Here is a 17500-nt window from a genome sequence, read left to right as displayed (position 1 = left end):
TTTTTTTTGGGGGGGGGGGGGGGGTCAGTGGGGGCCAGGCCAGGGGCCCCCGGGCCTGAGAGCAGGGCAGGGCAGGGCAGGCAGGCAGAGAGGGGGATAGTGCAGGTGCAGGACTACGTGATGCATGCTCTGACACTACACTCAAAGTTACATGCAAAGTTACACATACTAGAGTTAAGAGTAGAGTTACAGTACAGTTATAGTACAGTAGGACTACAAGGACCTGCACTGCTGCAACCTGACGACACTGAGAGAGAGAGAGAGAGAGAGAGAGAGAGAGAGAGAGAGAGAGATAGGGGTCGATATCCCCAACGTTTATACCGAAAAGTACGCTTATAAAAGTATCCAACAGTAAAAATCATCATTGACATTAATTGTAATGTAAACATTGAGTGAGAGTTAGAGAGCGAGAGAGCGCGAGAGAGAGAGAGAGCACGCGAGAGTGAGAGAGAGAGAGAGAAAGAGAGAGAGAGCGTGAGAGCGTGAGAGCGAGAGAGAGAGAGAGAGAGAGAGAGAGAGAGAGGGGAAACACATGTCCAGTTATTTACAGTCAAGTGATTCCTCAACCAAAGACTCCTTTTCCACCACTTTTCCACCACATTGCTCTACATTGCTCCTGAACAAGGCCAGTCCTTTAATTTATCCTTTCATTCCTTCCTTCCTTCCTTCCTTCTTTCCTTCCTTCATATCTTCCTTCCTTCTTTCCTTCCTTCATATCTTCCTTCCTTCCTTCCTTCCTTCCTTCCTTCTTTCCTTCCTTCATATCTTCCTTCCTTCCTTCCCAGGGGAGTCACGAAGACCAGACTCTGTCCAAATTATGTCTGGGAGTGTCCAAGAGATCAGGATGTCCTGACAGAGGAACACTTGAAATGGGAGTAAACAAGCCCCTGTTGGCTCCGCCCCCATCCTCAGAGGCTCCGCCCCAGTTAGTCTCCATTAGTGCATCGAGAGAGAGCTAGAGAGAGAGAGAGAGAGCACACGAGGCCCCCCCCCAAAACGCTCAAATCACTGAGACAGACAGTGACGCAGAGAGGAGAGAGAGAGAGAGACTCAGAGAGATGAAAGAGTGTGTGCAGTAAAAGGGTTGTTGGTGGTGGTGGTGGGCATCTCTGGCCCCCCTCAGATCTGGGTCTGGAGGGGTTGGGGTTGTTCTGGGGGGGTGTAGGGTGGGGGCGCGGGCGAGGGCTTGATGCCCCTGGTTCTCATGTAGGACAGGAACTGGTCAGGGATCTCGGCCAGGACGTCCTTAGCCAGACGGGCCATGCTGAGGATGTGGTTCCCCGTCCGGTCCACATAGTCACGGAACGGGACAAACTGGAAAAATATAGACAGACAGACAGACAGACACAGAGACATACAGACACAGACAGACACAGACAGACAGACAGAGACATACAGAGACAGACAGACACAGACAGAGACATACAGACACAGACAGACAGACACAGACCGAGACATACAGACACAGACAGACAGACACAGACAGAGACATACAGATACAGACAGACAGACACACAGAGACATACATACACGGACAGACAGATAGATAGACGCAGACAGTCAGACACAGACAGTCAGACACAGACAGTCAGACACAGTAAGACACAGACAGTCAGACACAGGCAGACAGACACAGACAGACAGACACAGACAGACAGATAGACGCAGACAGTCAGACACAGACAGTCAGACACAGTAAGACACAGACAGTCAGACACAGACAGACAGGCACAGACAGACAGAGGGGGAGACAGAACATAACAAGTTTAGAGAGGCCATGTTCAGAAAGGAGTAAAATATTCAGAGCAAGACACAATAAGAGTGAGAACAATTCCTCACAGTTATTCAATCTAGTGGACAAAAGTCAAAATTGTTTTAAAAATCATCATTACATTCACATTTTCTCAGAAAGTATCAGAGCTAGCCAGCTACATCGTAACATGTTGATACCAAACGATCGCTGGAGGCCAGTCGGAATGCCGCGTCGCTTCGCTTATGTTCCGTCTGCGAGTTCTGTTGCTATGGGACACAGCGCCTTTCCTATCATCCCTAATGAGGCTGGGATCAAACCTACACTGTTACATCACTGCCTGTTGTCTTTCACTTCCCGGCTAATGTGACTCTGGGTCTGCGACTCCTGTCTCTTCTCCACAGGGCAGCCTGCTGTGTGTGTGTGTGTGTGTGTGTGTGTGTGTGTGTGTGTGTGTGTGTGTGTGTGTGTGTGTGTGGGTGTGCGTGCGTCCGTGCGTGCGTGTGGAGGTGGCATATCATCCCGACAGCCAGCGAGTGGGCCAGATAGAACAGATGATACAGAACAAGGGATCCCAGCCCCACTGCAGCCCTGATGTTCAAAGCATGTTAACAAGGCCACTAACGAGGAGGATAATGACCCATCCCTCTCTCACCCACATAGAAGGAGGAAAGGAGGGAGACAGGGAGGGAGGATAGGAGCGACAGAGCAGGGGTAGCTGTAATCCTGATACAGCTAGCTTAGCTCCCATTCTATGTTAGTCTTGATATGGCTAGTGATTTGGTTAGCCTTGATGCTATGCTATGGTAGCTTCTACAGTAATACTATACAGTAGCAAGGAGCTAGCCGTAGAGTATGACTCCATATCCTAGCATGAAGCTAGCCATACCAGGGGTGGAACCGCTCTGAGGGTCTCTGTCCATCTGTTCTAACGAGAGAGAGCAGGTGGGCAGGGTCTTGTGGACTGGGTCGAGACTGGTACCATTAGAGGACCAGCTGTGTGTCTGAGAGAACCAGGATTCAAGGGCCAGAACCAGGGGCCAAGATACATGCACTGCACTGCTCGACCACTGGTCAACCACTCTGCTAAAACACAAGTTCACTATTTCACACCTTGTCGTCAGATGGTCCCATACACTCTTCAGCCGCAGCCCCGTCCCTCTGGAACGCCCTCCCCAACCACATCAGACAGGCCAACACACTCCCAACATTTATACAGGCCCTCAAAACCCACCTCTTCAAGCTTTCCATCACCAGTTAACCCTCTCCCCCTCCCCTTCCCATGTGTCCCCAGCACTACCTTAATTAGGCCCCTATACTTTCTTTTATTTATTTTTTGTGTCTTTTTATTATTACTACTCAATCTTTTCAGTTTGTAAAGCGTCTTTGAGCGTCTAGAAAACCGCTATATAAGTCAAATGTATTATTATTATTATTATTATTACACTGAAAGTAATTGGTAAATGGACTGACTTATATAGCTATGCCTTATTCCAAAGCACTTTACAACGGCCTCTCATTCACCCATTCACACACACATTCACACACCAATGTGGGCGCAATTTGGGGTTCAGTGTCTGGCCATGGCGGGGTTCGAACCGCCGATCTGCTGACCTTGCGATCGTAGTCTATGGGTCAGTAGAAAGTGTAATCCATGGTTCAGACTTGTTTGAATTGTTTGAATAACCAAGAATTTTAGTTAACTAAGTTGCAGTGGCTATTCAATTGAGACATATTTATATTTTTTTGGGGGGGGTCTTGCCTGTTCCTTCAGACAGCCGACAGCAAGGAAACAGACAAAGAGAACAGTCTAGAACACAGGGAACAGTCTAGAACACAGGAACTCTGTGTACCTGAACGATGTCCCTCTCTGCATATCTTCCCCTCGACGAGATCCTCACTTCATCCCCGTCCAACTCCACCATAGCTGAGGAGAAAATAGCATCCACTCAGAAACCCCTCATGGTCATGGTTGTGTGTGGGCGTGTGTGTGCGTGTGTGTGTCCGTGTGTGTGTGTGTGTGTGTGTGTGTGTGTGTGTGTCTGTCTAAATTCCTCTAAATTCCTTTTGCATCTATGCTTGGATGATGTACATTAACATTAAGTCACGACTACCCTCAGATACAGACTGGAACAGGGAGAGAAGTGGTGGAGGGAGGAGAAAAGGGAAAGTTGACAAATAGAGAGTCCCAGGAAAATGGGAGTAAGAGGGACAGACGCAAAAAGATTAAGAATAAAAAAGAAAAGACAGAGAGAGATCAAATGTAATCATCAGTAAACAAATATTTTCGCAATTTCCAGCGGTCTTACCATCAAATTCGGCCGGGCCCACCCCCACGATGATAATAGACATGGGAAGACAGGACGCCTGGAGGGGAGAGGAGACAAGACAAACATTACACATCATTATTCACACACTCATTTCCATAAAAGCAATAATAACAATAACAATACAATCGTTTTTATGGCGCTTTTCGAGGCTCCCCAAGCATTTAAACTGAGATTACAAATTACCATTGCCATCTGCGGTTCTTTTTATGAAGATAATCAATATTCATATACTGTACAGGATGAGACCTGACTAGACTGTCAGTGTGGGTGCATGCTACTTGGAAAAAGGTGAGTTTCCCCACTTTAAAATGTACTGTAAATAAAGTAAGTAGCAAAATCCCTGTACGTTTCGGAAACTTTCCAATCATTTCCAACGTTTCCATACGAGTTTCCGTATGGAAACTCTGGAAATGATCTGAACGTTTCCCAAACTTTTTGCAAATTTTGCAACCCTACATGAAGTACTCTGACCGCTGCTATGATAGCCTGGTCACCAGACCTGTGATACAGCCTATACCCAACAGCATCAAATCAACCTAACCTGCTGCAATAACACTGTACAACTCCTCCTCCGGCTGGTGGGATCGGGGTGATCAGAGTCAGGCTGGAGGATGTTAAATCATACTGGACTGATGTTACTGTATAGAATGTTTCAGATGTCTATTTTTATTTTATTGTTGTTGTTTGTGGTGTGAGCTGCTGATCCCTTGGGGGATTAATACAGTACCTACGTATCTATCTTTCTCTATATCTCTCTATCTATCTATCTACCTTACTAACTTGACGTGCTGACAACATCAATGCATAATTCCCAGAGTAGCATACTAGCTCGCTATCGAAACGCCTGTGTAAGGTGTGTTCCTCCCAGGCGAACAGGATGGTAAATAGACTTCACTTATATAGCGCCTTTTTTGCTGCTCCAAAGTGCTTTACAACGGCCTCTCATTCACCCATTCACACACACATTCACACACCAATGGCAGCAAGCTGCTATGCAAGGCGCTAGCCCGCTCACTGGGAGCAATTTTGGGGTTCAGTGTCTTGCTCAAGGAAACTTCGACATGTAGCCAGCCGGGGCTCGAACTGCTGATCTGCCAACCTTGTGATCATTAGACGGCGACTCTACCTCCTGCACCACAGCCGCCCCGCACTCCATCATCATTCTTACTAAAGCAAAGTTGATTCCAGGGTCGGCCCTGGTTGCCTATCTGTTCCAGCTCCACAGTGTAAATATTCATGTGGTTTGTCTGTCTGTGAGATGCAGCACCATCCTAAGGGCTGCAGGGACTGGAAACACCTAGTTTTGGGGAAGAGAGAATCAACAGCACTGCCTGAACTCACACTCCTCTGACACTTCATAAATGATGCGTTCATGTGTGTGTGCGTGTGTTTGTGTGTCTCTGTCTGTCTGCCTGTGTGTGTGTGTGTGTGTGTGTTTGTGTGTCTCTGTCTGTCTGCCTGTGTGTGTGTGTGTGTGTGTGTGTGTGTGTTAGTGTGCGTGTGTGTGTGCGTGTGCATGTGTTTGTGTGTCTCTGTCTCTCTGCCTGTGTCTGTCGGCCTGTGTGTGTGTGTGTGTGTGTGTGTGTTTGTGTGTCTCTGTCTCTGCCTGTGTCTGTCGGCCTGTGTGTGTGTGTGTGTGTGTGTGTGTTTGTGTGTCTCTGTCTCTCTGCCTGTGTCTGTCGGCCTGTGTGTGTGTGTGTGTGTGTGTGCGTGTGTGTGTGTGTGTGTGTGTGTGTGTGCGGATGTGTATATGTGTGTACCTCTGTTTGTGTGTGCGTGTCTCTGTTTGATTTATCGTACTTGTGTGTGTCTGTGTGTGTGTGTGTGTGTGTGTGTGGTGCGTATGTGTGTACGTGCCTGTGTGTGTATCTATATGCCTCTTCCCAGCCCCAGCCCTCTCTGCCCGCCCCGTCTGCTCAGTTTGTCTGACTGATGTGTTTGCCTCGGGCGGCAGCGTGATGAATGAGCTTATCATAACATCTTGTTTACTTTCCCCTTAGGAGAGATCCTGGGTCAACCCCCCCACCCCCACCCTCCCTAAACCGCTGCCTGTATTACTGTGCCACCCTGTCACAACTGCTGCTCACTATTCCCTGTTTACTTAGGCCTCGAATGGCCTCCTATTTCTCATGATGTGGACCTCTGTGGCTCAGTTGGTAGAGCTTGGTGCAGACCACGCTTAGGTTGTGGGTTCGTTTCCCGTTGGGACCATATGTACTGAAAAATGTGTGCACTCAGCGCAATGTAAGTCTCCTTGGGTAAAAGCGTCAACTTAATGGCATATATGATAATATATGATACAGAATATTATATTATCATGAAGTGCAGTATTTCTGTAGTCTAGCATGGCCATACTCTATACAGGCCCCTCGCATGCTTCATAGTCAGGTACAATGCTTTGGAGTCGTCAGTCAGTCAGGGGGTGCTGATTATGCTGATTGGGTGACCCCCCCCCACACACACTCTGAATGAGGTATTGGTTAACCAATCAGGTGTAGCGATCAGAATACTGTATTTAAACTGAATATTGCTGTTGGAAAATGGATTCTATGGCAGTACAGAGGAATACACTGTATCACAGGTCTGGTGAACTACTATTCCTGGCCAGAATATGGCTAGCCATTCCAGCATAAGCAGCCATTGACAAAGTGGCAGTTGGTTGGTTGGTGTGTGTTATGGTGTGTTTCTATTCAGATGGCTATCTATTATTCTAACGTCACTTTATTTTGTTGTTGTTGTTTGTGAGCTGCTGTAACGCCTTAATTTCCCCTCTGGGATCAATAAAGTACCTACCTATCTATCTATCTATCTATCTATCTATCTATCTCTCTACCTATCTACCTATCTACCTATCTATCTATCTATCTATCTATTCCTTACGTTGACGATGGACTCCTTGGTTTGGGCCATGTCTGAGATGACTCCGTCAGTGACGATGAGGAGGATGAAGTACTGAGAGCCGTCCTTCACCGATGCAGCATACCTACAGGTACAGGGAGAGACACACACACCACAGCATCAGCCCACTGTGGACATGTAGGTGGTCATAACATACTGTTTAACTGTGGACCAGGGGAGACTGGTGGAGAGAGAAATCGTAGTATGAACTCATTGTCATGCATTCCTCATTCCTCCCATGCATTACAATGAGTCCTCCAATTTCCACCTCCACCTCCACCTCCCTTTCACTTCTACCACGCTTCCAAAGTTATAAGAGGAGTCGTGACTGCTGAGTGCTGAAGGCTGACTGCTGCTACACTTGACAAACCAGGGTTCCTACAAGTTTCAACAAGTACAATTTAAGATCTTTTTAGACCTTTTTTAGACCTCTTTGAATAGAATTTTTGACACCATATGATAGCTTTTTGTCATCCTCGAGGTGATGAAATTAGGGATTTCACTGTCATACAGACAAAAAAGGAAGGGAATTGGCATTTCCTTGGTTCCAGCTTGTTTAATTTCCGCATAAATTGATTTGGTGGGACTGATGTCCTTGCAGGATCTAATTTTTCAGACCTAACACCTCATTTTTAGGCAGAATAACTGAAATGTTGGACCTTTTTAGGCCTTATAAATCGGATTGCTGGATTTTAGACTTTAAGGCTTTTTAAGACCAGCACAGGAACCCTGACAAACACGACGTGGCGTAGAGAGAACAACGAGAGAAAGAGAATGAATATCAGCAGCTGGCAGCAGTTCTGGGTGTCTGTCTGTCTGTCTGGATGGCACTAAAGACAGGTGTGTTGTGTTGTGGAAGCAGGAGGTAGAGCCACACACAGCCTGCGTGCCCGACCCCTGCATTCTTCCCTCTCACCCCATGACTCCACATGTCCCTGAGGAGGAGCTCGGAGCTGAGCCGTGTTGCGTGACTCGGAGTTCAAACGCTTTACGAGTTGCGTGAAACGTGTTGCTGTTGTAATTAGCCAATTATTGTGCCAATTACTGTGGATAATAATTATTTTGATGTTTCACATTCTTGTCTGTATGTAAGAACATTAATGTCCATGAATCCATAGTAAATGTGCAACGCATCCATGCACACACGCACACGCACACGCACACGCACACGCACACGCACACGCACACACAGACACACACACACACACACACACACACACACACACACACACTTCTGACAGCACATTTACTTCATTAGGGCAGCCTCGTCACGGCTGGAAGGCCGTGGGTGTTCTGAGGAAAACTGAACTCAATGTTCCGTCTCACAAACAACATGTTTTCAGGTTAATTAAAGACATCAAACATTAATCATTTCTGTACAGCCCAGAAACACCTTTCTATTTATTAATTTAAAGTTTGTGGTTGGAACATTTTTTACATACATAATGTATTCTATTACATTGTGTATTTATTATTTATGTTATTTGTGAGCTGTGCTGTACCGAGAACATTTCACCAGTCCATCTTTAAGAGTTGATAGACATTTCTGTGTTTCTATTTGGTTATGAGTGTGTGTGGACTTCATTTGTTCTGTTCAGGGCCCCAGGGAAGTGATTGATCTCATTCTCAGCACAGTCATTACTCCTGACTCATTCACACACACCTTTCTAAAACACAAAGGACACACAATCGATACAGATGTTCAGCCCACCTTCAGCGACTATCGATTTCACATGCTATGGCTTTCTATATACCTGTGTGAGTGTGATACACATATTTTCACATATACGGTCTCTGTATGTGCATATACGTAAATGTGTATGCGTGTTATTTGTGTGTGTATGTAGTGTATGTGTGTGTGTGTGTGTGTGTGTGTGTGTGTGTGTGTTCCCTCTCATCCCCTGCTGCGTACAGTACCTGGCTACGTGGTTGATGACAGGTGAGAAGTTGGTGGGTCCGTAGAGCTGGACAGACTTCAGGCTCTGGTAGTACGCCTCCATCACCCCCTCTATACCGGCGCAGTAGGGATTTTGGGGGTTGCCATTCTGAACACACACGCACACGCACACACACACACACACACACACACACACACACACACACACACACACACGAAAACAAAACAATAACAGAAGAATAAATAAACAGCCTCAATCGATCACATTTTGAAGCGGACTGAGGGAGGCAAAAAAAAAGAGGAAATGAATGATGGAAAAAGGAGGGATAAAGTGCTTTTATCAATACTACATTACACCAGTGGGAGAGACAGCTATAGCAAGTCCCGCTGCTGAGGCCTGTTCCCCACTGTTTACTGTCGAGAGCCGAGCCGGGGAGGTCTAGCGGTGATTGATTGCTTCTGCCTTGCACAGAGGACAGTTACTGCTCTGGGCCGGTGGCTACGGTACGATACGCAGCGCTGCGGTGGCAGTATTTCACCTGCCAGCCCAGAGTGGCTCCCATGAGTCTCTCCGTAATAAAGAAGATACACGACGCTCCACACTCGCTTTTGTAGCGATAACAAATGAGAGTGTCGATTCTATATTTGAGGACATGAACTTTCACCCACATGGGGTACATCTGTGTCATAGATGAAACACGAGTCTAGTGAACGTGTGTGTGTATGTGTGTGTGTGTGTGTGTGTGTGTGTGTGTGTGTGTGTGTTCAGGATCTATTGTTATTAGAATAGTTGTTGGCTGTTGCTATGCTAGTGTTTAGAATGAGTGGTTTCCTTTCTCTAGTACTGTGACTGCCGGTTGCGCTGATTGTTATAGAACAGTTACAGTTACATTCGCTTTGGATAAGAGTGTATGCTAACTTATTCAAATGAAAACAAGTAAATGTTGATCTTACAGCAAACAGAGACAGCAAAAATAAATTACATTTTCTTTCACTCAAGTCAAGATACACGAGTGTAATGAGATTCCTCCCAAATCTGAATTGTAAATCTATTCACCTCATTTCAACCAAATCTGAATAAAATAAATCTGGTTAGAATTATAAGGTTCTATCTCCATTTTTGGTCAAAATTTAGTTTTTTAAAATGTAGTGTTATTTTTAAAATGTAGATTTTTTTAAGTTAGTAATTAATAAAATACAAAGGTTCCATCTCACAAAACATAATGGAATGTAAAAACTTGGACGCTCAATATCTCTGAACTACCCTAAACGGAGATAGAACCTTATAATTCTAAGCTCACGAAATGTATTAATATCTCACTGTATTGACAATTAAAACAAACCAGACAAACATCGTCACATCTTGCCGAGAGCGCAAAGAGGAGAGCAGTGCATGGTGGGAAGGGTCAGGGCGGTTGAATGAGGTCACGATAACGACAGAATGATAGGCGCTGCGCATATGGTCAGAAGCAGATGCATAACCTTGGTGGTACTAACACCATGTCCTGACCAAGTCACTTCAGAAATCCCTCCCCCCAACCATCACCCTCCGTCACTCACTCCTCCTCCCTCCCTCCCTCCCTCTCTCCCCCTCCACCCCTTACGCCTCCCTACCCCTCACCCACCCTCCATCCCTCCCCCCCTCCCTTCCTCACCAGAGCAAACTCGTGGGACACCCGTCCGTCGGGGGGCAGCTTGGCTCCGAAGCCCAGAGCGGGGAACATCTTGTCGCTGTCGTAGTCCTGGATGATCTCCCCCACGGCCTTCAGAGCCATGGCGTACGCATTCATCTGGTACGGGCTCATGTAGTGGAGAGAGGTGGGCTGGGCCGGGTTGCCTGGGGAGGCCATACAACAACAATCCCACAGTCAGAGCCATGCTGTCTACGGCATATACAGTACTGCAGGGGAGGCTGGTGGAGGTAGAACAGGATTGGAGGATCGGAGGACGGGGCTCTTGGTAATGCACGGAACGGAATCAGGAACGGCATCAAGCACAATACAGTGATAATAATAATAATAATAATATACACCATTTAGCTGACGCTTTTATCCAAAGCGACTTACACTGCACTACATTTTTCAGTATATATGGTCCCAGCGGGAATCGAGCTGACAACCTAAGCTTTGTTAGAGGAACACACATGTTGACATTTGATAGCAACAGCTCTGAGGGATCTACTTTATCTGCTTTAGGTCAATACCAGACTGATGTCATAGATTTCACTACCGTCTATAAAAATGTATTTCATAGCTGGTAGACAGCTTGATGGGGCTTATTGCGGATACGGGTCGATATATCTGATGGAATGTGACCTTTAGACATTTTAAAAACCCCAGGTACAAACACACATTCATAACAGCCAACCCCTGCACCCTCACCCCTGCCTACCCACGATGTCCTCTCATATAAACACAAGGCTGATAACAACAGCAATAATAAGCTTCCTTGTGATTTGTGAGTTTGACCCATCTGTCATTATGGGGCGTAGAGAGGGAGAGATACAGCGCACCTCCCAGTGTGGGTGAAGCAGGGAGAACAGTCAGATAACCCTATTCACACGCCCCTAATCACCTCCATCAGCTCTTTTACCTCATGAAGGCTTAAGCCTCTGGTGAGTGATGGAGTAGGCCTGTTAATGAACACTTTACACCTCATCTGCATACATTTAAATAACTCTTGCGGAGGGGCGAGCGCTCACCGTTTGAAGCTGTGAAATCAATCGCCACTGTGAAATTCATCTGTGTCCTGGAAGACAAAAAGAGGAGAGGAAAATGGTTCATTAGCGGGCCGGATGGCCGCTCCCACGCAAGGATGCCCACTTAGGCGGTGTTAGGAACGAGAACAGCCCCGAGGCGGAGGGAGACAGAAGAGGCACGCATGCACTCACACACACACCCCCACACACACTATTATAACAATGAATCCACATAATTAACTTGAAACACAAATCAAGTTCACGTGATCATGCTGTCGTTCAGGCAAATTCAGCTTGGCCCCTTAAGAGTGTGAAGAGAGAGAGAGAGAGAGAGAGAGAGAGAGAGAGAGAGAGAGAGAGAGAGAGAGAGAGAGAGAGTTTAGCATATATAAACACCTCAGGTGTTTTTTGTTGTTGTGAGAGAGTCAAAGTAAGAGAATCAAATTAATTAATTCAGCGTTCTACACTCAAAGCACTTCCCACTGCACAGCCCATCATCTCACAGAGCCTGACGTCATGACGACCCTATGAATTTTAATATATCAGGTACCCGTAAACAAACATCCGCTTTGTCACCTCGTGCCCTGCAGACGGAGGTTAGCGCAGCAGAGCTGAAAAAGCATGTTTAACTCAGTGTGAGAGGGGGACCACCACCAGGGGCTCTTTGCTCTCTCCTCTCCCCACTACGAGGCCCCTAAGCCTGGGCTCTCTGACGGCCAGACCACCCAGGAGCCATGAAGGGGAGGGGGGGCCATGGATAGGGGACAAGCCCAGGCCCGCTCTCTGCCCACACAGACACACACAGCCTGGGTCTGGAGGGGGAGAGTGGTGCCGGCAGTCTGGAGCTGTCTCCTCTCGTTAGGGAGAGGGCATTAGCAGGGGTACAGCTGGAGGTGGAGGATGGAGGAGAGGAAATATTATGAGATGAGATGAGAGATGAGATGAGGAGAGGAGAGGAACGGAGATGAGAACAGGAGAGGAGAGGGGAGGGGAGGGGAGGGGAGGGGAGGAGAGGAGAGGAGAGGAGAGGAGAGCCATTATCATGTTTACATCTGGGAGGGGACTCTAAATTCACCAAGCCTTTTTATGTCATTGTATAATTCAGTGGCAGAATACCACTCAATATTTAAGGCAATTTGGACAGATGTCGGTTAAGAGCAGCTACTACATAACTACTTAAGAAGTAGTTTATAATTCTGACAGAGGGATGGGGCTGGGGGACACTTTGCAAGGACGTGAGTCTGGCAGAGGCAGCGGTGCAGGGTCTGGCTCTGGTCCTGCTGCCTCTCCCACAGACACAGACGGAGACCCAGTAGCCTGAATTATGGATGTCCCCCTCTCTCTCTCTCTCTCTCTCACTCACACACACACACACACACACACACACACACATATACACACACACACACACACACACACACAGAGACCTCACTTAGAGCGTGAGGGCAGCCAGAAACACTAGGGGGAGAGGAGCATGGTATAAGAGAGGGTGTGAGAGAGAAGGAGAGAGAGAGAGAGAGAGAGAGAGAGAGAGAGAGAGAGAGAGAGAGAGAGAGAGAGAGAGGGGGGGGGGGGGGGGAGGGAGAGAGAGAGCGAGAGAGTGATAATTGTTACTGCCAGGAATCCTGTCTGACAGGCTATGCATCTGATTAGGCAGATCAGAATATTCCAGCACTTCTCATTGAAGACAGCGCCATGGCAGCCCAGCCCAACCACTCAGCTAACAAACAAACCGGAGCCGGATTCTGAGCAAAATGAGCAATTCTCATTTACATTTTTGGGCATTTAGCAGACGCCTTTATCCAAAGTGACTTACAACAAATACATTAGTCTAAGTAAGTGACTCATCTATCCATCAGTCATCATTAGAAAAAGTCATTTATGCTCTAACCAGGGGCCATTGGCAGTCACAATGCTAGAAGAACACAAAGCGCTTTGAGTTGCATTTCATGTACGAAAGGCGCTATATAAATAAAGCTTTACTTACTTACTTACTTACTTACTAGAAGAAGGCAGAATTAAGATATCTATTTATCTATTTTTACATTTATTGACAGTAGATAAACTGTACAGGGGGGTGGAGGGGATGAAGAGGTCTTTAGGAGGGACAGTCAAGATGTAGCCTGAAGAGACTCTGCAGTCCTGTCAGCTGTGGGAAGCAGCCAGATAGAGCCATACTCTAGGTCTCATAGGAGTAGGCAGAGGTTGCCTCTTATCACTGGTCTATGGTAGGATATTAGATAGATAGATAGACAGACAGACAGACAGACAGATAGACACAGACATGATAGAGAGATAGACAGATAGATAAATAGATAGCTATATAGACAGATAGACAGATAGATAGATAGATAGATAGATAGATAGATAGATAGACAGACAGACAGACAGACAGACACAGACATGATAGAGAGATAGACAGATAGATAAATAGATAGACAGATAGACAGATAGACAGATAGATAGATAGATAGATAGATCGAGAGATAGACAGATAGACAGATAGGATATTAGATAGATAGATAGATAGATAAATAGATAGATAGATAGACACACACACAGACAGACACACACACAGACAGACACACACACAGAGGCACACACACACACACACACACACACACACACACACAGAGACAGACAGACAAGATGGACAGAGAGAGTGGGGAACATATTGAAAGGTTTATCTTCACGTGGCATGAGGGTAATGAAGAGTTAGCTCTGCTCAGGGCTCTGGGTGCAGGGCTCCCTGGACACACAAATAAGTAGCAACCACACAACAACAATACACCACCTCCTGCCATCTAGCCACCTCTCACCTAATAATCACCCAGCTAATGACATCGATAGCACTACTACTCCACGCGTTGTCTATGGGTCATTACGTCATAATAAGAGCAGATATTGATCTTTTTCATGATCTCTTCCCACAGCAATTTGCTTTGCCCATTCTAAAACGCAAGTGGATCGAAGTACTATAGCAAAGGGACTTGCATCTTATTGGGCCATCCATCTCCCCCTGTGAACCTGTAGTACCTAACAGTCCTCGGCCTATCTGTGTGCTGTCTGGTTGACAATTTTATTTACATATTACTTTTTTTCCCTCTGCAAAGCGCATTGTGTTGCATGACTGGATGAAAAACTGCTATATGAATAAAGTTTGATTAGATTTGACGATAAGGAGGAGACCTAGTGTAACCTCGACTGTTCTGTGCAACACTATGTCTAATGGCGATTATCTCTGAACTGTGGTCAAAGCATTATTTTATTTTTGTTATGTTTAATTTCATATTCATGGTCCTACTTTTGTTTGCATCCATCAAACACGTTTCCAATGGCAGCATGTGTCCTGTAGCGAGACAGAACTGTAGCGGTCCTCTCAGAGGACACCCCGCACGGATTGATTTACAAGATGATGTAGATCAAGTCGGCTTTCGAGCGTTAAAAGTCCACACACCGGATTCGGCAAACAGACAGTAGCCTACATGGCTTGTTGCAAAAAGTAACACGACTGTACCATTACAGGATCGTTTTGGATTCGAGCCAAACCAGAGGGGAGATCTCCGGTTTACCAGATCTGTAAGAAAACAGTCCCTGTAAAAAAAAATGCTAACACAACCAATTTAAAACAACACCTCAAAAGTCCCCATCCCACCCAGTTTGCAGTCATCAACAAATCAATCAGTGCCGCTGCAGTGGCTGGTCCCTCCCGGGTCTGCTGAGTCGTTAAGCCGACGGACTAAATAAGCGTTATTACATTATCTGGGTCACATAACAGTGAAACAATTAAATGGTAAATGGACTGACTTATATAGCTCCTTATTCCAAATAGCTTTACAATGGCCTCTCATTCACCCATTCACACACACATTCACACACCAGCGGCGGCAAGCTACCATGCAAGGCGCCGGCCCAATCATTGGGAGCTAATTGGGGTTCAGTGACAATTATTTCTGTGACAATTAATTGTCCAGCAAAATGTTGAATTGTTGCTGACTCATCTTCTTGTCAAGGCAAAAGGTAGGAAATGTCACCCCTCCATTACATGTGAGTCACTCTGATGACAACTATTCATGACCAGAATAGGTCCCCCTCTCACAATGAGGTACGTTGGGTTAGGGGTTGAACTATTGGACACTGATTTGCTTTTGAACCAATCGTTGACACAAAACAATGAGAGAGAGAGGGGGTGCGGGGAGAGAGAGAATAAAACATAAAAATGGATTGCTCTAAGGCAGGGGTGGCTACATGTGGCTCTTTGCCTGTCTCTGTGCGGCTCTTTAATCCATTCATTAAAAGTGCGTGGCTCACTCTCTGTGTCTCGATAGACATTGTTTTGGTATGGCAATTCATGGCACTCGCCATACCTGGCTTAACATTAAAAAAAATCTGAAACACGTTTAGTCATTTTGGTGATTTTATCCACTCCACACAACGGTAACTCAAAACCTCCCGGCTCCATCTCACCCCACCAGCCAAGCGCTGTAGTGGAGCGCAGGGTTGCCAGACGGGATTGACAATTTCCAGCCCAACCAGTCTAAAAGCTGCCGAATCCACCCGTCCAGAGTGACCAAAAGTAGCCCAATCTGGCAACACTGGAGCGGGACATCGGTTCCTCAATAAACAAGCCACGAGTAACGTTCATGTTAAAACCTTGCCCATGATTCTCGTTCATTCAGGTGTGTTAAACAAACTGTATAAACGCCATAATACTGTTGGTTCAAATGTAACATAATATGTAAATATAATATTATTAATGAACAAGTTCATGTCATGTTCTGTCAAACATGTTCTAATGTTATTTTAGTGAGTTCGCTAGTTAGCGAACATTAAAGATTACAAGAGCTAGTTTACGTATGTCAACAATGTCTCTATTCTCAATAATTTCTGTAATAATTGTACCAAATTGAGGCCAGTAACACTGACTTGTGTGTGAGTAAGTTATATGTGTGTGCAAGCATGTTTTGATATTATCAATCGTCTCACTTTTACTAGGTGAGCTGGTAACATAAATATGCCAGGGGAAAAAAGGAAAATGGACATAGAGACCTCTTTTGGTCAAAGGGCAGCAGAGACAAGTACAGGGACACAGGTGAGGTCTAAACAGGTGACAGGGACAGGGACACAGGTGAGGTCTAAACAGGTGACAGGGACACAGGTGAGGTCTAAATCTAGCGTTTTAACAGTGCAGTTCGTTTAGAGTTGAGAATAGCTAAATCTGTAATGTTTTGTTTCTAAGGAGATTGAACCAGTCTGCCTGCTAGGAAAGATGTAGGCTACTACCTGCATACTGTAGTTGTCTCCTTTATTCATGACCTTAGTGTCATATAAGTCAATTGTATAGAAACAACTCACCAAAATTGACTATTGCACACACAAAAAATCCACCGAGGGGGGGAACCCCCCTTCAACCCCCCCACTCAGACCTGGCCATACCTTGGCTTTTGCTGAAATTACACCACTGGTCTCATAGCCTATTGGAAATGTATTGCGTGTGTGTGTGAATGAGCGCTTTTGTGAGCCCGCATGTTTGATGTGGCTCTTTCTGGTACCCCAACAATTTTTTGTGGCTCTTAGTCTCCGACTGGTTGGCCACCCCTGCTCTAAGGAGTTACAGCCCAGCCACGCACACTCACACGCACACGGAAATGCACACGCACGCACACACACACACACACACACACACACACACACACACACACACACACACACACGTATGTACTCTGGGTATCAGGTGTCTGTATGAGACAGAACCAAACTGTCAGGTTCAGGTACTGTACACACACACACACACACACACACACACACACACACACACACACACACACACACACACACACACACACACACAAAGCCTGGCTCTTGTCTCTATTCCCGGCTGAGACAGTGTGGTGACCCCGGGGCCCCGGTGCGCAGCCCCCTTCAAT

The 17500-nt window shown here is 46.2% G+C and overlaps 1 protein-coding gene across 1 annotated transcript in view; it reads right to left on the bottom strand.

Annotated features, from left to right (window-relative positions):
- The window catches only part of LOC308163606 (copine-8), a 121456-nt gene that overhangs the window by 2658 nt on the left and 101298 nt on the right, over positions 1–17500 (bottom strand). The window contains exons 14-20 of the mRNA XM_080537775.1: positions 11577–11623; positions 10531–10712; positions 8896–9023; positions 6961–7063; positions 4060–4117; positions 3604–3677; positions 1–1314 (exon numbers count right to left, since the gene is read on the bottom strand). The exon at positions 1–1314 is cut by the window's left edge and continues 2658 nt beyond it. Coding sequence (XP_080393901.1) covers positions 1120–1314; positions 3604–3677; positions 4060–4117; positions 6961–7063; positions 8896–9023; positions 10531–10712; positions 11577–11623 — 787 coding nt within the window. The 3' untranslated portion in view covers positions 1–1119. The remainder of the gene's footprint in view (positions 1315–3603; positions 3678–4059; positions 4118–6960; positions 7064–8895; positions 9024–10530; positions 10713–11576; positions 11624–17500) is intronic.

Source organism: Nansenia antarctica, assembly GCF_963989245.1.
Source record: "Nansenia antarctica genome assembly, chromosome: 8".
NCBI lineage: Eukaryota > Metazoa > Chordata > Actinopteri > Argentiniformes > Microstomatidae > Nansenia > Nansenia antarctica.
Note: the sequence above shows the minus strand (reverse complement) of the source record. Positions and strands in the feature narration are given on the sequence as shown.